General features: G+C 38.0%; 1 protein-coding gene and 1 pseudogene across 2 annotated transcripts in view; both read right to left on the reverse strand.

Moving 5' to 3' along the window:
• Nucleotides 1-1084: 1084 nt before the first annotated feature.
• The window catches only part of LOC306665442 (uncharacterized protein C6orf163), a gene marked incomplete at both ends in the record, with an annotated part of 29518 nt that continues 5840 nt past the window's right edge, over nucleotides 1085-24762 (reverse strand). Inside the window, 4 exons of the mRNA XM_079147000.1 lie at nucleotides 1085-1520; nucleotides 12384-12586; nucleotides 16787-16894; nucleotides 18576-18670. Of these exons, the coding sequence (XP_079003126.1) occupies nucleotides 1085-1520; nucleotides 12384-12586; nucleotides 16787-16894; nucleotides 18576-18670 (842 nt within the window). The remainder of the gene's footprint in view (nucleotides 1521-12383; nucleotides 12587-16786; nucleotides 16895-18575; nucleotides 18671-24762) is intronic.
• LOC306665449 (large ribosomal subunit protein uL23-like) lies at nucleotides 11027-11544 on the reverse strand (annotated as a pseudogene). The gene has a single exon. The product of its transcript is annotated as a large ribosomal subunit protein uL23-like (transcript).

A 24762-nucleotide genomic window follows, 5' to 3' on the forward strand; every position in this document is an offset into this window, starting at 1 on the left:
GTAGTTCTGGAAGGTTTTCTGAATTTTGACCCAAAGAAACAAGTTATAGGCACCCCTGGGTTTGGGTATAAATGCAAGAGGACTCCTAATATCTGTAGGCAGGGCATCTGACCTCTATATACAAGTTTTTCTTTCATATTTGGCAAATACGAGTGAGTCTAAATGATTTTATATGGGGGTTCCAGAATTTAAATCTTAGGGAAATTTTTTTTCAATGCTGTCCAGGGCTGTGAATGAATTATGAGTTTGTCTGAGACATCTCAAGGCAGGGGTGTTGCTCTTCTGAGAATTCTCAGTGAAATCCCACCAATTGGAGACAGGTCACTTTATGCTGATACCCTGCCCAGTGGCTGAGACAGCCCTAGTTCAAACCAGCAGCCCAGAAGTACAGGAGGTGGGTGTATCCTGCTAAGCCCCAAATGAGATGTTTTTGCCATCTTCTTCTTGTTTTCCTCAGGAAGTTCTTTACACTGAATCCCATTGGTGTTCCTACCCATATAATAAAGAGTACAGGATCCATTTTGTTGTTAGATCTAGTTTCTACCAGAACTGGTCCTTATCAGATTCCACTGTTCAACTATTTTTGTGTCTTTTGTCTTATTTCTTTATATTTCTTTAGACTTTTATTTTCTCAGCGGGCTCACAGCCTGTGTATGAAGAACTGTTGGTGCTGCGGGGATCGTAGCACAATGCTATTCCAGTTCACCAAGTAATAATCTTTCTACTAGAAGTTAGCTTGCCCTCGCCATGATAGGAACAATCTAAGAACTTATCCCTCCACTTCAACAGATGCTAAAGTAATTATATCTGACCTAGAAATTAATAAAGTTAAACACAAAGTGTTTAGACTTTCTCTGGGAAACATTTCCCTCCTAATTAATACAATTCCTCTCCCTGTTTTCTCTCCTACATTACACTTGTTATTCATCATAACCTGGAGTGTGCTTTTGAGTATTTTGGTTTTCCATGCAATGTATACAGCCCAATAGTACCCTGTACAACACTGGGGGTCAACAGTGGCTTTAAGTAAATTTATTAAGCCTTTGGAATGCTGTTTATGTGGAGACATTTCAGCTAAAGACTTCTATTCAAGAGTTGCTTCGTTGTCCTTAACAACAAGATTGGAAGGTGTCTTCTTTCTTTCTGGCATAATAAAATCGGCATGTCCAGGTGACAGCTGAGGAAAAGTATAATTGATGTATTTTTGAAATGCTGCTCTGGTTTCCTGTAGTTCCTCCTCCAGAAAATCTTTCCAGTTTGTCATGATTCCCAGTTGCTTTGCTATGGACAGCAGCTCCCCCTGAGTGTTAACCAGTTTATCCATCACATTACCAAGAGTGGCCTGGTGTGTTTTCTCAGCTTCCTGAAGCACTTCCTGTGCCTCTTCTTGCTTTTGCTTCTGAGCTATGCCATAGTAGATGTTCATTTCATGTTCCTTTTCTCTTATTAACTGGCTCATGTTCATCTTCTGGTCTTTCATGATGGACACACCAGCATTCAGGAGTTCTTCCATGGCCTTGCTACAAAAAATAATACAAAAAATAAATTAGAGGGATTAACTACTAAAAGCAGAATGATTTTCTCTTTATTCACAGGCGTATGAGAAATCATTACATTACTGAGATGAGACAGGGTGGCACAGATGAGTATTAACAATGAATCAAAAATTTTTTTTAGAACAAGGAGGCTGTTCAACTTTCCTGCTGTGGGATAGGGCAAGTCCACTAGTCTAGTGTCTCATGGTACCTTTGGGAACCCAAGTCCATTTTAGCCAGAAAAATGAATGTGTTTTGCTTAAAAATGAAAAAAATATGGACTGGAGTTGTAGTTCAGTGCTTGCCTAGCATGGGTGAAGCACTGGGTTCGACTCTTAGAGCCTTTATTTTATAAATAAATAAAATAAAGGTCCTTTGACAACTAAAATAAAATATATATTTTTTAAAAATGAAGAAATACGGTCAAAGTTACATACTCCTAGAGAAAAGATATCAATCCAGAATGCCTTGCACATGACCTGGCTCAGAATATAGTGAGGGAGGGATGGAACCTGAGATTCTTTTAGTGTTCCTTACAAAACTCACATTCCAAGTCTTAATCTTAAATCAGAGAACTTTAGGTGAATGTAATGTGGTGATCTATTGCACAGTGTGGTGACTATAGTTAGTAATGTATTGTTTACTTCAAAAAAAGTTAAAAGAGAATTTTAAAGGTTCTCATCAAAAGGAATAATAAATATCTGAGGCAATATATTGGCTAGCTTGATTTGATCATTCTACAATGTATATCTGTATCAAAACATTATATTGTACCCCTTAAATATATATTTATCACCATTATTTTCGATTAAGAATGAAACAAACCAAAAATAAAAAGCAGAAAGCCCTTCAAACAAACAAACAAACAAACAAAAAAGATATCAATCCAGCTACTTGATTTTAGCCAAAGGGAAGGAAACTCTACACATGTGGGCTAGGTTTAGCTTTAATCCTGATTTTATCTGATAACCATTTCAAATTTTTTTGGTCTCAGGATCTGTTTCACACTCAAAGTTACTAAGGGCCTGAAAATCTTTTGTTTATATGAGTTGTATCTATTGACAGTACTAGAAATTAAAAATGAGATATTTAAAAATATTTATTAGTTATTATAAAATAATAAATCCGTGGACTGGGACTATAGCTCAGTTGATAGAGTGCTTGCCTCACATGAACAAGGCCCCGGTTCAATCCTCAGCACCACAAGGAAAAAAAAATCCATTACACATGAACATAAATATTTTTGTGAAAACCATCTTTTCCAAAACCATAAAATATTTGGTGAAAAGAGTGGCATAATTTTATTTTATTTTTTGAAAAATTATTTAAAGTCTGGCTTCATCAAAAAAAAAAACTACATTTTCATATTATCTCAATATGCTGTGATATTATATACCACAAAACCCCTGGAAAATTCCTCTGTACTCTCACTGGAGAATGAGAGTGAAAAAAGCAGAGGACATCTTAGAATTATCAAGAAAGTATTGTTGATTTCATGGATACTCCCCAGGTGTCTCAAAGACTCTGAGGGTCCTTGGACTATACTTTCAGAAGCATTGTTGAATGATTCAGATGTCTTATTATAATGTATATAGTTACATATAGTTTATAGCGGCAACCCTTTGATCTCTTACAAGGTACACACAAGTTGGTGAACTTTTGTGCATGTTAACTTACTGACTTCTCAAAAACAATACTGTGAGATAGTCTTTATTATGCCCAATTTATGATGAGGACACCAAGCCTCAGAGAGGTTAAATAACTTGTCCAACTTTTGCTTTTAGTAAAAGTGGCAAAATCAGCACCACAACCCAAGCAATCTGAATTCAGAGCAAAAACTCTCAGCAACTATGATAAATCTCCAGTGGATTTCTGTAGCGAACTGAGCCTGAACAGAACCTCTGAAGATTTAAGAATAAAGAAATCTGCAAATGTTGGATTCAAATACTTATGATTGTTAATAAGAATCCCTCTGCTTCCCAGTCTGAGATAGCTTTTCCTTGACTTACCACCTACTCTACTGTTTAAATTCCTTCCCTTGAGATGCAATTCTCTCATCTCTGATTTTTTCAACTTGACTTTTAAACTTGACAGACTTTCCCAGTTTTGAACTAAGCATCATTTGTCCTTAGCCTTTCTAAGTTACTAGACTATTTATCTTCTTGTTTTTCCTACGAACTAGGTTATATTCATTATTGATAGCAAGTGTTAATGTTCAATGGGCATTACTGTGTCCCAGGGACACTACATTTATTATATCTCATTTAATTTTCATAAGAACCCATTGAAGTTGGTACTATTTTTATTTATTAACTATTATTCCTATGTGACAGGTGAGAAAATTGAACCTTAGAGAGATTAAGTTATTTTTCAATGTCACACAACTGAGCAAGGGGAAGAGTTCCTGCCCTTAATCATTACCTGCTTCAATCTCATGAGAGGTCACTATTGTTTTTTCATTGAGCGGGTAACACAATGAACGTAACAGTGAGTGACTAAATACTAGTGGGGTAAGTCAGAGAGACCAATCAGTACCATTTTGTAATATTCTGGAGGTGCAATGACAAGAGAGAGGGAGAGGAGGGATAAACACCAGAAATATCAGAGTCATAACTGCCAGCATCAACTACTGCTAGGATCTAGGGAATGCACGGAAAAGAGGAATTTAACTCAACTTCTTGGTTTTCAAACCGGCCCCAGTAGAATGGAAGTGGCATTAATAGAAGTGATGCTGTGGAGTTAAGAATGCACATCCACACACATCCTTAGTGTTTAGTCTGGAGCTTACTTCAGAAAGAGCCAGAAGGAGCCTTCCTTGACCATGTTTTAAGTCCCCAAGGCGGACGCTCTGCTCTCTGGGTGTCCTCCATTAAAGGCACAGCTCTGTCACAGGCAGGGTGAGCTTCTTTCTGTGTTAACCCCACACAGGAGGTGTTTATTTAAGGGTCCCTGGAAGTCTCCACAGAGCTGACCTTAGGTAAAACTGGTTTCAGTGAAGTCTATCTTAGATGACTCCTAATTCCACCCTCAAGAACAGTATTTTAATTTAATTTAATTTTTGTTCCACCATTGAGCAACAGCCCAGTACAAGAAGAGTATTTTTAAAATTCACTGAGATCAAAGTCTCTTCTCAAAAAGTTCTAGTATTTTTTGAATGTCCTTTCCAACTTCTTCCAGCCCACCTCAGGGCCCAGATTTTTTGTCCTTCAGGATTTACTCCTTTTGGTTTCAGTCTGAGTGTCTCTGAATTTTATTCTGATGATTTCCTTGAAGGTATGGAATTGAAGTCAGAAATGGTGGGGCACAGTGCATACAGGTTGTGCCATTATCTTTGTACTTTCCCTAGCATGATACTTGGTGTGGATATGTTTTTGTGTGTATGAAAAATAATACCACATTTTAAAATAGCTAAATTGAAGTATTACAAAAGCCAAAAAGAATTTTTGCTTTAAAAGTTTGCTAAACATAAGCAGAAAAATAGTCAATTCTTATGATATGTTTAAAATATTTTATTTATTTATTTAAGTTAAGTCTGCCTGCTTTTTTTTCCTCCTAAAAGAGAAGCCTAGAAAGCACATTGTATAAGAACTGAAGGTGTAATGTATAAACTACTCCCCCGCCCATCAGGTGAAGTCATTGTCCCCGCCTCCCAACCACTTGTCAATCTGTGAACATCCTAGCTAGCTATTGGTTCATCAGTCAGCTTGCAAGTATCCTTCTCCAATATTGGTCCCCTGTTAGCCTGGCAGAATTCAACTGTTTTACTGTAGCTTCCTCGCCATCTTTTCCCCATTCTTCTTCTGTCTGTCCTACTCACTTTTCTCTATCCTCCTGGCTTTCCACTCTCTCTAGCGCGCACCCTTTCTTTTCCTTTCTCTTTTCCTCTCATTTTCTCTATTACCCTGCAGGAAGACACTCTGTTTTCTTAATAAACTCCCTTATGTGATTTCCTGTGTCTGGCTTGGTTCTGTGGAAATTCCCTTATAGAAGGAATATTAGTGCTCTCTGGATTTTTCCCTTTCCTTCTTCAATGTAAATCTTGGAATAATCTTTCCCCAAATATCTGAAGGGTCGCTATGCAGAGTGGAGGGCAGAACCAGAAGCTAAGGGTGGAAATGAAGTTCAACACATTTTGGATCCACATTAGGAAGAACAAGACAAGTGTTTAATGTTTGAACCAATGTTTAATGTTTGAACCAATGGCCTCCACCAGCAAATAACATTCCTGTTGCTGGAGGAGACGAGTCACCAGCTGTCAGCTGGCATCCAGCCGAAGGGATGGCAGGTTTAGCTCTGCAACCTCCAACATCCACTCTACTTAAATGAATAACTAATTCTTCTCTAAGCAGTGAGGTCCATCTGCCATTTTTATATTTATAAGACTGTAAACTTGGAATTCCAAAATTCACACCACATTTAAGAGTGGTGCTGGTTAGAAATGTAACTGTTTTCAAAGCAGTTGCAGTGTGTGCCCATATCTATAGGATTCAGTCTGATGTTTTAAAGAATGGATTCTTTTTTATTATACTTTATTTTTACAGTCTGCATTCTGATTCATTGTACAGAAATGGGGTACAACTTTTAGTTTCTATGGATGTACACTATGTAGATTCACACCATTTGTGTAATCATATATGTACATAGGGTAATGATGTCTGTCTCATTCTACCATCTTTCATATCCCCACCCCTTCCTCTTCACATTTCCCTCTACCGTAATTCAAAGTTCCTCCATTCTTCTTTTACTCCCCATCCCCACCCCCATTATGTATCATCATCCACTGATCAGGAAGAATATTTGGCCTTTGGTTTTTTTTGGATTGGCTTATTTCACTTAGCATGATATCCTCCAGTTCCATTCATTTACCTGCAAATGCCATAATTTTATTCTTCTTTATGGCTGAATAATAATCCATTGTGTATATATACCACAGTTTCTTTATCTATTCATCTGTTGAAGGGCATCTAGATTGGTTCCACAATCTAGCTATTGTGAACTGAGCACCTATGAACATTAATATTGCTGCTTTACTGTAGTATGCTGATTTTAAGTCCTTTGGGTAAAAACTGAGGAGTAGGATAGCTGGGTCAAATGGTGGGTCCAATTTCAAGTCTTTGAGGAATCTCCATACTGCTTTCCAGAGTGGTTACTCCAATTTGCAACTCCCCCAGCAATGTACAAGTGTGCCTTTTTCCCCACGAAACACCTATTATTGCTTGTGTTCTTGGTAATAGCCATTCTAATTGGAATAAGATGAAATCTTAAGGTGGTTTTAATTTGCATTTCTCTAATTACTAGAGATGTTGAACACTATTTCATATATTTATTAATCACCTGTATATCTTCTCCTGTAGTGTCTGCCTAGTTCCTTAGACCATTTATTGACTGGGTTCTTTGTATTTTGGGTGTAAAGTTTTGTTAGTTCTTTATAAATTTTTGAGATTAGTGGTCTATCTGAAGTGTGTGTGCTAAAGATTTTCTCTCACTATGTAGGCTCTCTCTTCACATTATTGATTGTATCCTTTGCTGAGAAAAAGCTTTTTAGTTTGAATTCCATCACATTTATTGATCCTTGCTTTCATTTCTTGCACTTTAGGAGTCTTGTTAATGAAGTTTGATCCTAAGCCAACATGATGAAGATTCGGGCCTACTTTTTCTTCTATTTGGTGCAGGGTCTCTGTTCTAATTCCTAGGTCCTTGATCCATTTGGAGTTGAGTTTTGTGCACAGTGAGAGATAGGGTTTAATTTCATTTTACTACATATGGATTTCCAGTGTTCCCAGCATCATTTGTTGAACAGGCTATCTTTTCTCCATTGTGTGTTTTTGACTCCTTTGTCTAGGATTAGGTAACCATATTTATTTGGGTTTGTGTCTGTGTCCTCTATTCTTTACCATTGGTCTATCTGTCTATTTTGGTGCCAATACCATGCTGTTTTTGTTACTATTGCTCTGTAGTATAGTTTAAGGTCTGGTATTGTGATATCTGCTTCACTCTTTCTGCTAAGGATTGCTTTGGCTATTCCAGGTCTCTTATTCTTCTAGGTGAATTTCATGATTGCTTTCTCTGTTTCTATGAGGAACATCACTGAATTTTAATTAGAATTGCATTGAATCTGTATAGTGCCTTTGGTAGTATGGCCATTTTGACAATATTAATTCTACCTATCCAAGAACATGGGAGATCTTTCCATCTTCTAAGGTTTTCTTTAATTTCTTTCTTTAGTATTCTATAGTTCTCATTGTAGAGGTCTCTCACCTCTTTTATTAGATCGATTCCCAAGTATTTTATTTTATTTTTTTGAGGTTATTGTTAATGGAGTGGTTTTCCTAAGTTCTCTTTCAGAGGATTTATCACTTATGAATAGAAATGCATTAGATTTATGCATATTGATTTTATATCCTGCTACTTTGCTGAATTCATTTATAAGTTCTAGAAGTTTTCTAGTGGAGTTTTTGGATCCTTTAAGTATAGAATCATGTGTTCAGCATATAGTGACAGCTTGAGTTCTTCTTTTCCTATTTGTATCCCTTTAATTTCTTTGTTCTGTGTGATTGCTCTGACTAGTGTTTCAAAGATGATGTTGAATAGAAGTGGTGAAAGAGAGCATCCCTGCCTTGTTCCAGTTTTTAGAGGAAATGATTTCAGTTTTTCTCCATTTAGAATGATGTTGACCATGGGCTTAGCATAGATAGCCTTTACAATGTTAATTTTTTCTAGTGTTTTGAGCATGAAGGGGTGCTGTATTTTATCAAATGCTTTCTCAGCAGCTATTAAAATAATCATATGATTCTTAACCTTAAGTCTATTGATGTGATGAATTACGTTTATTGATTTCCAGATGTTGAACCAACCTTGCATCCCTGGGATAAACCCCACTTGATCATGGTGCACTATCTTTTAAATATATTTTTGTATGTGATTTGCCAGAATTTTGTTAAGGATTTTTGCATCTATGTTAAGAATGGATTCTTGAAAAATGAAAAAAATTTTATTTTTTTAAATCGATGGACACTATGCTTTTATTTATTTATTTATTTTTATGTGGTGCTGAGGACCAAACCAAGTGCCTAACACATGCTAGACAAGTGCTGTACCACTGAATTACAACCCCAGCCCTGAAGAAAGTTTACTGAATAAAAATATAATAATTCAAACCTACTGGTCTATTGGGGAAAAAAATAAAGCACAGAAAATTTATACTAACAATTGATTTGTCCTCTGCTGTCTTTAGGACCTCTTTTAATCTTTCTTCTCACTATTTTCCAAAGGTTGTTGACATGGTACAAAATAGTTTGCTCATAAGTTAAGAGAAATATATCAGAAGGCATTCCTTCCCTTCTACTTATTAAGTCAAAATTTAAAAAAAAACTTTCTTATATGTGTTGCTGTTATGGTTTTGATCTGTATTGTTCCCCAAAGGCTCATGTGTTGAAAGCTTGGTCCCTAATGCAGCAGTGTTCAGAAGTGTGGCACTTGGGAAGTGGCTGGATCATGAGGGCTCTGACCTCATCTGTGAATGAATCCATCGAGGGATTCACAAATTGAATGGACTATTCAGAAGTGGTAGAAATCACAGAACCTAGTAGGAGGGAGTGTGGGCATTATATCTCATCCCTGCTTGGTGTTCTCATCTCTCTCTCTCTCTCTCTCTCTCTCTCTCTCTCTCTCTCTCTCTCTCTCTCTCTCTCTCTCTCTCTCTCTCGTGCTGCAGGTACTATAGAAGCTACCAGCAGGCAGGGAACATCTCTAGAGGCCAGTCTTCTGCAGCACATTTGTACCTTAGGATTATTAATACTCTTGAGCTTTCCATAGGCTCTGCCCATTACACACAAACCTTCTCCTTCCATGTTTTTGCTCTTTCTGTTCTCATTCTTTTGCTTCTCTCACAAATGGGAACTTCCTTCTTCCAAGGACCAACCAAAGACCAAATTTTTTCAAAAATCCTATCTTACTACTCCTTCCCCACACACTTTATCTTTCCAGGACTTCAAACTCTTCCAGAACCTATGTGTTATCTATGTCAGTGCACCTGCTCCAGCCTTGCTCAGCTAATTACTTCACCTAATGTGCCAGATCTTCAGTGTCACATCCACAAAAGGCACCTAACTAACTCTGATGAAGAATACAAATTCTCCAGGTAACTCATATAACTTCCTGTAGAGCAAGGTAGCCTAATGGAAGGTTATACACTTTGGCCTATATAGGCCAGAGTTCAAATCAGGCCCTATCGCCTCCTTTCCATGTGACCTTTGGCAGTTTGCTTAGTTTCTAAGATGTGGGGTCTTAATCTGATGATATACAGGATGACAGAATCCCCTAGGAAGGGATATGAGAATTCAATGAGAATTACACAAAGGGCCTTTGTGTACTGGGTATTAAATAAAGGGTAGCTGTCACTAGGAATTACAGTTATGACCACAAAAATTCCTGAGCAGTTCCTTCATTCATGCCTTGCCTTAGGCTAGAAAATAATTAGAAATTCCCCAAGCTGAGATGTTTATTTAAAACAAATAACAACTTTAAGAGAAAGAGTCCTGTGTCTCCTGAGTAATCTGTTTAGAATCTATATCACCCTAATTCACAAAAAGTTTTCTATGCATTTAACAAATTTCTCATAATATGTACATGTTCTGAATCCTTAAGTCTTACGTGAAAATTTATAGTCAAATAAAGGATCTACACTAGAAATCGAATCAGTGGTCTCTCCATACATAATTTCTACAAATGTTTTAAACAAAACTGGAGTCTAGCAATATCTAGAAATTAGATCTGGTATGCTGCAGGGTTCATTTGAGCAGAACAAATTTGAATCATGTGTTAATAAATATTTAAAGAATGCCTACTGTTTGTCAAGCTTTCTTTCAGGCATTTGGAAAACTCCAATGAACAAAACAGACATTCTAATTGGATATATTTGAACAACAGACATGGCAGTTCTCTAGTCTTAGTCTATCGATTCAGTAGAAGATGGACACTGAAAATCTTATTTAAGTTTAACAGAGGAAAGTGGTAGAGGGTGGGCAAAAGCAAAAGAGCAAGGGAGAGATCAGGAGACTGCAGGTGTATGTGTGTGAGGAGTGGACCCAGAGGCTCCTGGGGAGGAGCAGAACCCCTGCTGATGGAGAAGGAACAGGAAAAGGGGGAAGAGGGCTCATTTTCCACTGCATTACACCACAACTCATTCTTAACTCCCTCCCCAAATCCTCTCTCACCTTCCTCTTCTACCTCCACAATGATTTACAATCTAGGCAGGAAGGAAGATATCCCTGAAACTGCCACAAATGCACCCTTCATTCTTGTTTATCTATCCAGGATTTTACCTTTAACCCTGTTCTAATGAAAAAGATTTCACTGATCAACCATATATAAATGGATGGGCTTATTAAATCAAATGATAAAACAAAAGTGACAGGCCAAAGACTAGGAGGACAAACAGGGAGGTCTCAGTGTCACTTCTTTTTTTTTTTTTTTAGGTTGAAAAAAAAGGGGGGGGGTATATTTAGAATTAGACAGCTGGACTCTGTTTAGATGATCCCAATTTTGTTGGCAACATCCAAAGCATCATAATCAGGAGCCAGTCGAACATATCCTTCTTCTCTCCATCAGGCCTAATCAGGGTGTTAACCTTGGCCACATCAATGTCATAGAGCTTCTTTGCAGCTTGTTTGATCTGGTGTTTGTTGGCCTTGACATCCACAATGAACACAAGTGTGTTGTTGTCTTCAATCTTCTTCATGGCTGACTCAGTGGTCAGGGGGAACTTAATGATGGCATAGTGGTCAAGCTTGGTTCTCCTGGGGGCGCTCTTCCGAGGATATTTGGGCTGCCTCCGGAGCCGCAACGTCTTGGGTCGCCGGAAGGTTGGTGATGTGCGGATCTTCTTCTTTTTATGGCTGTGGACACCCTTCAGCACTGCCTTCTTGGCCTTCAAAGCTTTTGCTTTTGCTTCAGCTTTGGGAGGGGCAGGAGCTTCCTTCTTAGCTTTCGGCGCCATCTTGGTGAAAAGGCTCGGTGTCACTTCTATTGCTGCAGCTCTATGATCTTGGGCAGGTCACCTACATCTGGAAACTGTTTTTCATTTGACAACTCCTTTGTTCCTCACTACTGTCCTGTTCCACCAAATGTTCATTGCGTACACAGAAAGGTTACCTTGGTACATATATACACACAAACATGCATACATATATTGTGATGTATGTAAAATGAATTTTATTATGCACATATTTACATCAAAAGTGTATGGAAGGATACCGAAGCTATAATGTAAAATGATTTTCTCTGGAGGTAAGGAGGGGATGGCAAAGCATTATGTTAGGACATGCAAGTTTTGCTCTATGCAGGTCCACAAAGTCAATTTTTTTGTTTGTTTTGCTAAACCAAGAAATAACACATCTACATTTGAACAAGGATAGAGGATATAAAGATTGACTTAGGTATTTAGGGGACAATGTTTCTTGATTTCTCTCCTCAGCTTCTTAAAACTGGAGATTCAGAATGAAAAATAATATTTAGAAGTGTAGTTATCTCTTGAGAAGGGGATGGAGAAAATATGACTGAGAAGGAACATATGGGAACTTCAGAAGTGCTGGTAATTTTTAGTCCCCTCATAAGATAGTGTCAGGCCTTGAGGTCCTTGAGTACTTATATTACTACTTTACTTTAAAACATGCTCATGTGTGCGCATACATGCGCGCACGCACACACACACACATTCTATAAGATATGTTTGCTATTTCATAATAAAAATGCAAAAATTACCCAAACAGGCAATATCCACCTATGTACCCTTTCTTTAGGTAGATTTTGATGGAGTCAAATACTAATTTGCAAATGTATTCAGAATACCTTTTTTGGGCTTGGATTGCTTCCTGGGAGATCCGTCTTTCTTCTTCCCTGGCTTTCTCCACAGCCTCCATCTTCTCCCTGTGGCACTCCATCATAATCCTTTGGATTCTGTGCACCATGCGTTGTTCTGCAGCCAAGTTTTCTCTCTTCATTTCGTTCTTCATGTTTCGAAACATTTCTGTCTTGGTTTTAGCTGCCATGTCCTTAAGCAACGGGAAAGCTTGGTTTAGATGTTATAACCTTGATGCTTTAAAATATTGTGTCGTTTGTTTTTGCTTTGTTTATGTGTGTGTGTTTGTTTTTTGCAGTGCTAGGGATTGAATAGAGTCTCATGCAAGCTAAAAAGTGCTTAACCACTGAGCTACAATCTCCAATCCCTTAAAATGAATCCTAAGAGGTAATCTAAATCATAGCTTCATTCACCTGATGAAATATGCTCTAATAATTTAGGAGTATTGTGTATGACATATACAACTTTCATTTATGTGATGTTAAAAAAAGCAGGAAACTACAAACTATATAACATAGAATCATATACTGTGAACATATTGAAATGGAATATGCAAAAAGGAAAATAGGTTAGAGGGGTGGAGATAAAGGTCTTTTTTTCTTTATTGTCATATTATCATTACAACTTCTTAGAAAGACAATATACAATTCTGCTTTAGTAAGTCCTGGAAAATGGTGCAATAATTATTACGCTCAGTGTCTGCTGGGTAGGAGGGAACCTGAGACTCAAGCAGAAAACAGTTGTACATTACTGCAGCCAATCCTGCCTTCCAATCCCCACTGTTTGAGTATTCCAGCTCATTTGTGTTGGGAGGCCCTTTCTCTTTCATGGAGGGGACAGGAACAAGTGCTTCATTGCTCTGCGGTAGAAGGACCTATAAATGACTTTCAGCCTAATAAAGAAAGGAAGTTCTAGTCAAACCCAGATTTGTGGGGGAAAAACCCTCATATATAGTCATAAAGGAAAATCCTGTTAGTAGGCTGAATGTGACTGAATATTATGGTTTGGATATGAGGTCTCCTCAAAATTTCCTGTGTTAATTCAGGAATGTTCAGAGGTAAAATGATTAGATCATGAGAGCTGTAACCTAAACAGTCTGTCCTTGATTGAATAAACTGACTGAGTGGTAACTATAGGCAGGTGGGATGTGGTTGGAGGAAACAGTTACTGGGGGCAGGTAGGGCATGTTCTGTATAGGTGTATCTTCTGTGTAGCCCCTTCCCTCTCCCTCTCTTTCTCTGCATCTTGGTCCCACCATAAACTGAACAGCTTTTCTCCACTGGGTTCTTCTCCCATGATGTGTTACCTCACTGTAGGCCCAGAACAATGGAGTCAGTCATGTATGGACAGACTTCTGAAACTGTGCATGCAAATAAACTTTTCCTCCTCTAAGTTGTTCTTGTCAGGTATTTTGGTCACAGTGATGAAAATCTGACTAAAACACTCGTTCTCAGAGTATTCACTGTCAGTGAAGGAGACCAACAACCTAATCATGTAATGGTATTGTAGTAGAAATACATGCAAGAAAGGAGCAATTGGTTATATCCAAGAGTTCAAAACTTTCATTTAAAGGTAAATTTTTAGTGGCCATCCTGTCTGCCCACCTGCCTACCTTCTTTCCTTCCTCCCTTTTCTTTCCTGAAGAATATCTTCTTCAAATGAAATCTTACCCAGAGTTGAAAGGAATCAAACCAGTAAGACTACTCCTGGCTTAAGGTTGCCCAACACTCAGAACACTTTCTGTGGAGGTGGGGGTGGTCCTTGGAAGCCAGTTCCATTTATTGTATATCAGAAAGAATCCTCAATAGAAGTTGAAAGTTAAGATTTCAGAAAAACTAAAATTCCTTTTAGTTTATTAGAAAATATTTTAATAATTAAAATATTTATTAGACAGATTTCAGCTTTTTCAAGAGAAGGAAAGTTTTCAACTTCTCACTTTGGCTATTCCAAGGGTGAATAGTTAAAAAAAAGAGACAAGAAAAATCAACTTGAAGAATTTCTTCTGAGTGACCTTAGTTGATGTATTTTGAAAATCCTTTTAGGAAAATATTGGCCACTTAGAAATGTTAGCCGAGTTTTCTACATAGCAGAAGGATTTGTCTCTAACTGCTTGAAAATTAAATATTTTGAGTGAAAATGTCTCTAAATGTCTTTAACACTCAGTTTACTTCATAAAAAGACTGTAATAAAACACTCTTAATGTCTTCTTGGTCATCTGGGCTCAGTAGACAAAGATAAATGATTGTACTAGGGCAAAAATTTCATATAGCACTTAATAATTGTTTAAGTTCATAGAGCCATTTGTCTCTGCCATAAATGACCTCAGAATGCACTGCTGTTTGAGATCTGATAACTGTTCTTTATAATTTTTCTTGTTCTTCTCATGCCTCCTCAGGTTGAGGACTATCTGTTCTTACTTCTGTCAGTGGATCCCTTTTTGTCTAGTTTCCAGCATTTAATCTATTTTGGATTTGAAATATCAAACCACCAAGGTTGTTGGGCTCAGGATGTCAAGTAAGTGTACGCACATCTGAGTTGGAGATGAAGGAATTCTACTATAGGAAATAAGCCTGAGTTTTAATTTTGTTGATATGGGTGTTATTAAACTCTGTAGAGGATATTTTAACTTATTTCTGCATTTTCAAGTATATTTTCAGTAATTGAGACTACAAGATGGTTGAGTTTTAGATATTTCTACTTGATCACTGAATTTAAAAATAACATCCCAGTCTTTTACTTTGGCTGAGTTCTGAACTAGAATTTGGAGAATTAAGCCTCAGTCCCTCTTTTGTATAATGACCTAGTAAAACCAATCATTTTACTTCCTCACTTAGCATAGGGTATGTATTTAAGCCTCCACAATCATTCAATAACCTACTGTTGACAGTGTTCATATCCAATGTATGATCTCCTGATAAAACTACTCTTACTGAAATGTATCTTGAGTGAATTAGCTCACATTTTGAAGGTATTATAGGAAACAAATTTCATGAACCCCACTGTGTTTACTACATAGGTATCTGACAGGCATTTTGCACAACGTCTCTCAGAAAGTTCCTCAGGTTTTATGAATATCTAGGACTCTCTTGAGTGTCTGATAATTATTTTTTTTAACCTATGGATGGTTCATGGCATTTCCCTATCTGAACTGGGGATGGGCAGCGAGCTGTTGCAGCCCACCCCTAAGGGACCATGCCAAGACTGGCTGAATTGGGCCACTGGGGCCAAGTGGGGAGCATCTCTTTACACATTAGGTCCTAGGGGAGGAGCTATCTTACCTGTTAGTCCCCTGAGGGCAAGGGCAGTCCATTTAAATCACCTAGTACAGGGATAACATATGGTAGATGCTCACTGTCAAATCGATGAATACATGGGCCCACAGATCTTGAACTGTTCATTAGTTATGTTCTTATTAAGTTAGGCTATATCTAAGGCTAGGTCTCTGCCACTTTCCTCCAGCTTCTGTTTATGCACCTTGTTCTCCTTTGTCTCTTCCTTGGCCAAATATGAAAATATTTCTATATTCATATCAGATTTTGTAAACAGGGTACTAAACTAAATAATGAATCCCAGGACCTCTGCCTGGAAAGTTTACTAGTTATCTAGAATCATGTGTTTGAACAGATTGCAGGTTAGAAATAGTTCCCCCTCATCTTGTGACTGCTGGTGTTATAGGAATCACTTGAGGGGCAACTCAGTTGGGCCACACTAATCAGTGCCGAGGAAAGCTTGCAGTGGAATAAGGACAACTCGAAGGAATTTGATAATGAAGGAAATGGAGAGGAGAAGCTGGCCACATCTCTTAACTCCAATCTTTAGGTAAGGATCAAAACAGGATGACCCAGGTTAAAGTAAAAGAATGTATTTGCAAAACATCTGAAGAAATCCACCTGCACAGTGGGCATGCAACCTACCCTATATATTCCCTCTGCTTATAGGTGTGGTGCAGCATTCCACCATACCTTGGCCAGCTACCACTAAGGAGTGTATAAGTAATAAAATGTCCAAAACCTCTCTGGTGAGTACTCCAAGTTCTTTGGGATCAGTAAACATTATGCTGGGGCATTTGCAGCCCTGGGCTGAACCATGTTCCTCTTGGCAGTACAGCAATGCAAATTTAGGAGAAAGAAAGTCCAGGAGAAAGAATAGAATAGCCTGTTTCATTCACTCAATACTATGGGGTTTTCCTTCACATATATATCACTGCCTCATAGATCTCAGCATCTCTTCTGAGAATCTCCAGGGCCTCTCTCCATAATTCTATGAAATACCATCCCAGATTTTACAAATTATGGTATTTTCCCTCACTTATTTGCCAACTTAAGTAATTTATTTTTTCTTTACTAACTTCAGTATTTCTTTAAAAGACAACAACAAAACCACTCTAACAAACCTGTAAGTCTTTCTGATGTTTCTCTTCCAGAACCTGAATTTCAAATTTGTGTCTGGCATTTACATCTTCAAGGACTTTCTCCACTGCTTGTTTTTGGAGTTCATTAGCCTTTGAAAGAAAGAGTCTAATTATCTATTAGTACATCAGGATGAACATAGGGCAATTTATCATTATATAGGATGCTGGTAAGTGAGGTTTTCATGTTTACTAAAAATCAGCAACATGGGGCCCCTATTACTCACTGCATTCCCATCTCAAACTTCCTATAGCAACCTGGCAAGCTTACTCAGATGCCTAACACATCCCGGTCCTTGGCTGCTTTAGGAATTGTTGAAGACAGCACAGCTTTATTGTATGATGCTGTTGCATTGTCTTTTCCCCTTGGAACTCTATTTCTTACTTGCTTGATTAGCAAAGTAATGTATGCTCATCATAGAAAATGTAGAAAACACAGAGACCAGACACACAAAGCTAGGAGCTAAGTAGGGAGGCTGACTACTATCCAGATCCCCTCTTTCAGGGGATCAGAAATAAGTTTTATTATTGTATTTGAAGAGAACACCCAGAACACTAGATAAGCTTATCTTCAAACTTTTGTAGATGCTATTTACAAAAGCATCCATTTATTATAGGATGCATAAGTAACTGATGACTCATAATCAGTTTGAATTTTATTACTGGTAAAAAAAATAAGTACTTAAATTTTGTTATGTTACCCTTTGCACTACTTTTGTTATGTTAAAATACATTCAAACCAAGTTTTTGCTGGCACTAATACTGGACAATTCTAATACTATTAGCTATAATGTCTATTTTATGAAGAAATCAAGAAATAATATTCTAAGCACTGTGAAAGTGTCTTGCCCTCAAGGAGCTTTAACTCTCTTTAAGAAGTCATTTGTTACTCTATGGCTAGAGGAAGTGGGGCTGCAAGATTGAGGCTTTGTTCAATTCCCACTGTGAGTCCCTATTCAAACATTCAAATTGCCACTATGGTACTCAACAATCATATGCACAAGATATCAAGGATTTGGGGTTTCAATGTTGCCCAGGCTGGTCTTGAACTTGTGGGCTCAAGCAATTCTCCCACCTTAGCCTCTTGAATAGGTACCACTGTATCTGACAGAATGAAGGATTTTCCCCTAATGAAAAGGAGAGTAGGTCAAGATGGAGCATTTTGGAAAATGGACATTTTTCCAGGCATATTGCACACTAAAGGATGATCTATATATTAAATGTAAGACCATAAAAATCACTTTACAAGTACTCCCTTTGCCTCTGAGATTTAAACAAATGAGAATAAAGAAGGCAGAAGCAAATCACACAAGGAAGGCAAGTTAAAAAGAAGGAAGCTTCTGATAGGTTCCTCTTCTTACAGAGCATCTACCTGTATGCTAGGCACATTATTTCATTAGGCCCTCATTCCTATAAAATAGGTATTATTATTTTTTTAAATATGATTTTAGTTGCCAATGGGTACTTTATTTTTACATGGTGCTGAGGATTGAACCCAGTGCCTCACACATGCTAGGCAAGCACTCTACCACTGAGCCACAACTCCAGCCCTAGGTATTATTATTATTATCTCTCTTTTACTTATGAAGAAACCAAGACTACATAGGTCAAAGAGCTTGCCCAAGTTCTCATAGCTAGCCAGGACTCAGTCCATTCTAGCTGACTCTGTAGTCCGTATTCTTGCCTACTGAGCTATATAGTATTTTTTCAGACAATTCTGAGAAGTGAAAGAACTATAAAGGTGTATTTTAGGTTGATTTAAAGCTTCTTTTACCTGACTCCATACTTTAGCTTCTGCTTTTGCAATCCTTTCTTTGAATAAGTTCTCTTGAAATCTCTCTTCTTTATTCAGAATATTTGCTCCAATATCTGTGTATTTGAAGACAAATGATCACAAATCTCTATAGACTCTCTCCTGGCTTTCCTTTCCACCATATCTAGTTATTTATGTGAGTTATCTAGGAGTTATATTCTTTTAGGAGATGTCAATTCTTTTTTTTTTTTTTTAAATTTTTTTTTTTAGTTGTCAATGGATCTTTTATTTTATTTATTTATTTACATGTGGTGCTGAGGATCGAACCCAGAGCCTCACACATGCCAGGCAAGGGCTCTAACACTGAGCCACAATCCCAGCCCAAGATGTCAACTCTTCTGTGTGTGTGTATGTATGCTATTAAATCCAGCATGTTAAGCATATGCTCTACCACTAAACTACATCCCTAGCCAGCAACATTTTCTTTAAAGATACCTATTGAGGGGGTAAGTTTTTCCCTAACTGCTCAGTTGGAAACTCGGCACTATTAGGCCTAAATAGAGAGTCATTCCCCTCATCACTCCCAGTTCACACAGTAGGCAACTGGGGAAATTACATGAAATAAACGCCCTATGGAAAAGGCATATTTTGTACAAAGTAGAATGGTGAGCAAATATTCAAGATGTATTAGTACATTATTCAACTCCTTTCTCCTTGATCCTATCTGGATGCTGGTGCTATCTCCATCAGGAGAGTGGAAGCCAAATGTCTTTCTTACTCACATTATATACATTTCTTTAGTATGTGGACCTTTGGGGACTTACCTACTTCAGATGTAGATAGAGCAAGCTAAGGAGTAGTTTATTGTTTATCTGTCAATGTTCTAATTTGATTTCTAAATAATAAAAACCTCAAAATAAAACCCTTTCTACCCAGAGAAGGTCATAAGTCTAGAGATTACAGGACACTAATATCAGACAGGTAGGGACAGAGCTGGACCTAGAGCATAAGTCCTTCAAGCTAGTCACAGGGTTTGCCCACTTTCTCACAACTGAGTGATTGTCAAAGGTGGCTCATGAGCTGTTACAGGAGTGATAAGTCTTTTGGGTACTGAAATCGTCCATAGTGATTTTTCTTTCTAAATTCTTATAAGTACTTATTCTTCATTTCATTCAGTTATCACATCTTAGATAAGCTGAATTACTAACTTTTCATATGATTATGTTTTGATGATTAGCTTCCTAAAATAACAAAAAACACTTTATGGTGCAGTGTATTTCTTGTGGTGAAAGCTTGGCAATACAAGTGGACATGTGTGTTTATTTGCTCATATCTTTTTTCTCCCTCTGGTAATAGGACCCACTTCTCTCAAGAAATTCCCTCCCTCACTTGAGATTGTTCTGGTAAGACTGCCAATTGCAGCATCCAAACTTCTGGTCTTTCTTCCGCCCTTCTCTAGGCCAGAATAATTAGCCCAGGATTGAGCATGTGCTGAAGTCAGGCTATCTAGGCTCTTCCCTAGGACTTCATGTAAGGATTTAGGAGAACATAGCTCTTTTCCCTCTGGGATTTCTAAGATGGAAGTAACAGATACATAGAGCTTTTCCAGGTGCAGGCATAAGCCTGGCTGCAGTAGTAAAAAATTAAACCAGCTCACTAAGAGAGTAAGCATGGCAGATTGAAAGCCTAATGTCCTCAAGTTTCTTTATCAAAGGGTCAAGAATTTCATTTTATTCAGTCTATTCTAAGTTATGTTTCTGTCACTAGCAACTGAAAGTGCAAGTGTGTAAGTGTAGAGTCTTCGCCACTAGATTGTTTGTGAGTCTTCAAACGGCAAATACTATGGTAGAGATGGACATAAACTGAAAAATCTCAACACTGTGAAGATACAATTATGAAAGATCTGGGAAGAAAAGTGACTAAGTGTGAACAACCAACGTGTGGCACTTCATAAAAATGTGATACAAACATAGGTTGCTGTTACCTTTTTTTAATACTTAACTCTCATTACTTTATCTTTGTTAATCTCATCTCCCATCATACACCAGGTTACCTGCAGAGCCTTTTAATAATGCATATGCTGAGAAACCGCATACAAGCAACTCAAATCTAAAAGTCATTACTCTGAGGGAAAAAAAGGCAATTTCAAAAGGTTAGATATTGTGGGATTGTTTAGTAGCAAACTCAGTGATAAAACTGTAGTGACAGCATCCTCACAGTGATGAAACTGTAGTAGTGACAGAGAACAGATTAATGGTTGCTAAGGGTTTGGTTTAAAGGAAATGAAAGAGTTTGCTACATGAATATACACATGCAATAAATGTCATGAAAATATACACTTTAAAAAAAGTGTGTGCAAAGTCTCTGAGTTAATAGCATTCTTCCAATGCTAATTTTCTGCTTTTGAAATGTACCACAATTATGTAAGATACTGATGGAAGAAACTGGATGAAGGGGCCATTGAAATGCTCCATCTATTTTTGTAACTTTGAGTTAAAAACTCAAAATTAAAAGTAATTAAAAAGTAAGAAAAAATATACATACTGAGTTGTGATCCTGGAAACAGATTGAGAGGCTAAATACCCTACCCCAAACATATAATTGGAAAGTGGAGATGCTAAATTCCAATACATATCTTTTCATGGTAGACACCCCTGAAGGGACAAGTAACTTTGAGGGAAAAGCTGATAAAAATATACATAACAGGATCCAAGATAGCAGACTAGAGGGAGGCTGCATTCCTTGTCTCTCCATAACTCAGGTTTCAAGCAGAGGGTATCTGTTTCTTGGTGAGGCAGTTTTTGCTGCTTATTGATCCCCTGCTGTTTACCCCATTTGTCTGCTGTGATCACCTGCAATCTGCCAGCATATCAACGCCTTTTTTGAGTGCAGATTGCTCACTGTCAGGCGCCTATCATACGCCATTTGCCTACCTCTCACCTGTCCAGCGCCTGCCTTACACCTATCCATCTCCCAACACACGAGGCTCACCTCCCGATCATCTGACAACAGTCAGCAAACTGATCGCCGACCGCCAGTGGAGCACCAGCTGCCTGCTGTTGCCTGGAAGTTCATTGTTACAGTACCTACAGGTTTGATTACACGTGGCTGCTGCCATTTTGAGACAACAGCCAGGCCCCATAAGACCCCTGGCCAGACTGACTGAGTCCCATCTCCAGGAGCCCTCAGCCCAACCAATCACTCCCTGCCTCTGAGACCCTCACATCAACTGACTGCTCCCTGCTGCCAGGACCCCCAGACAAACTGACTGCGCCCTATCACCGGGACCCCAGACCAACTCCACCCAGCCTTCAGGATCCCCCAACCACACCAAACACACCCAAACTCCAGGACCCCTGCCTGACCAACCACACCCTGCCTCCAGGACCTCCAGCTGACCACATCCACTCCCTGAGCTGCAGCTCCCCATTTGCCAACACATTTGGAAGCCAGAGTGGCCATCTTGGATTATCCTGGAAGCCGCAGCTCAGATCTTTAGGTGGGGCAAATCCCATCCTGAGATGCCTGCTGGAGACTAGAAGCTCAATGTCAGGTACCTCTCATGCATCAGGCTACTAAAGACTGGGAGGTTTTATTACTATATGACTGTTGTACTGTAGATTTTCTTTTTTTCTCCTTATTGAAATATTTTAAATTTTTATCTCTTTACTTTTCTTGCTCTCTTTTCCTTTTGTTTACCTGTTCCCTCAGAGTCTCTTTCTCCCTTTTTTGCATGCTAACATCCAATTTCTTTTGATTACACTCTCACCCTTTCTATTATCTAGAACTTCTGTATATTCTTTTCCTATCCCATTAACAGCCACATTCTACATCCCTCTGCATCCTCTTTGTCCTCCATTAGAAACTGCAGACCTTATTGCAAATCTGTTTGTTTTACTGAAGATAATATTTGAACTCATTCTGTTTATTATGACAATTTTGTTATTATCCTTATAGGGGCTATTTGGTCTAGGATTGTAAAGTGTCTGAATTGGGCACTGCTAATACTGATCTCTCCTTAAAGAAAAGGTTTTGGAAACCTATAGGGCCGCTATAAGACTATAGGGGGAAATCTGCAATACCCCAGATCTGCACTGCTAGAGGGGAAGATACATGAACAACATGAAAAATAAGGGAAGAAAATGATCCAAACACATCTAAATTTTATATTAATAGAATCCAATGACAGTATGTTAGAAGAAATGTCAGAAAAGGACTCCAGATTGGGATGGGGATAAAGCTCAGTTGGTAGAGTGCTTGCCTTGCAAGCACAAGGCCCAGGGTTCAAATCCCCAGCACTGCAAAACAAACAAACAAACAAACAAACAAAAGAAAAGGACTTCAGATTATACATGATTAAGATGATTCGCAAAGCAAAGGATGAGATAAGAGAGCAAATGCAGGCAATGAATGATAATACCAATAACCTGGAAGAGCAACTGCAGGAAGCAAAAGATCATTTCAACAAAGAGGTAGAGATTCTCAAAAAAAAAAAATAAATAAAATAAAATGAAATCCTTGAAATGAAGGAAACAATAAACCAAATAAAACACTCAATGGAAAGCATTACCAAAAGACTAGACCACTTGGAAGACAGAACCTCAGACAACGAAGACAAAATATTTAATCTTGAAAATAAAGTTGCCCAAACAGAGAAGATGGTAAGAAATCATGAACAGAATCTCCAAGAACTATGGGACACCATGAAAAGACCAAATTTAAGAATTATTGGGATTGAGGAAGGCACGGACACACAAACCAAAGGAATGAACAACCTATTCAATGAAATAATATCAGAAAATTTCCCAAACCTGAAGAATGAAATGGAAAATCAAATACAAGAGGCTTACAGAACACCACATGCACAAAATCACAACAGATCCACACCAAGGCACATTATAATGAAAATGCCTAACATTCAAAATAAAGATAGGATTTTGAAGGCTGCGAGAGAAAAGCATCAGATTACATATAGGGGGAGACCAATACGGATAGCAGCCGACTTCTCAACCCAGACTCTAAAAGCTAGAAGGGCCTGGAACAACATATTTCAAGCTCTGAAAGAACATGGTTGCCAACCAAAAATCCTTTACTCAGCAAAACTAACCTTCAGATTTGAAGATGAAATAAAATCCTTCCATGATGAACAAAAGTTAAAAGAATTTACAAATAGCCTGCGCTACCGAATGTTCTCAACAAAATATTCCATGAGGAGGAAATGAAAAACAACAATGTAGGTCAGCAAAGGGAGGAACTACCTTAGAGAAAAACGACTCAAAGGAGAAACCAAGCCAACTTAAAAACCAAAAATAAACCCAAATGACTGGAATACGAATCATATCTCAATAATAACCCTGAATGTTAATGGCCTAAACTCATCAATCAAAAGACATAGACTGGCAGAATCGATTAAAAAGAAAGACGCAACAATATGCTGCATGCAAGAGACTCATCTCATAGAAAAAGACATCCACAGACTAAAGGTGAAAGGATGGGAAAAAAACCTACCATGCACATGGACTCAGTAAAAAAGCAGGTGTTTCCATCCTTATATCAGATAAAGTGGACTTCAAGCCAAAGTAAGTCAGAAGAGATAAAGAAGGACATTTCATACTGCTTAAGGGAACCATAAATCAGGAAGATATAACGATAGTAAATATTTATGCCCAATGGTGCATCCCTGTACATCAAACAAATTCTTCTCAATTTCAGGAATCAAATAGACCAAAATACAGTAATTCTGGGTGACTTCAACACACCACTGTCACCCCTAGATAGATCTTCCAAAATCCAACCAAAGAAACCATAGAACTCAATAACACAATCAATAACCTAGACTTAAAAGACATATATAGAATATTCCATCCATCAATGAGCAGATACACTTTCTTCTCAGCAACACATGGAACCTTCTCAAAAATAGACCATATGTTATGCCACAAAGCAGCCCTTAGGAAATGCAAAAAAATAGAGATACTGCCTTGTGTTCTATCAGATCATAATGGACTGAGAGTAGAAATCAATGACAAAATAAACAGAAATTACCAACACCTGGAGACTAAATAATATGCTATTGAATGAAACATGGATAACAGAAAACATCAGGGAGGAGATAAAAAAATTCTTAGAGGTCAATGAGAATGATGATACAACATATCAAAATCTCTGGGACACTATGAAAGCGGTACTAAAGAGGAAAATTCATTGC

The sequence above is a fragment of the Sciurus vulgaris genome (assembly GCF_902686455.1).
Source record: "Sciurus vulgaris genome assembly, chromosome: 7".
Lineage (NCBI taxonomy): Eukaryota > Metazoa > Chordata > Mammalia > Rodentia > Sciuridae > Sciurus > Sciurus vulgaris.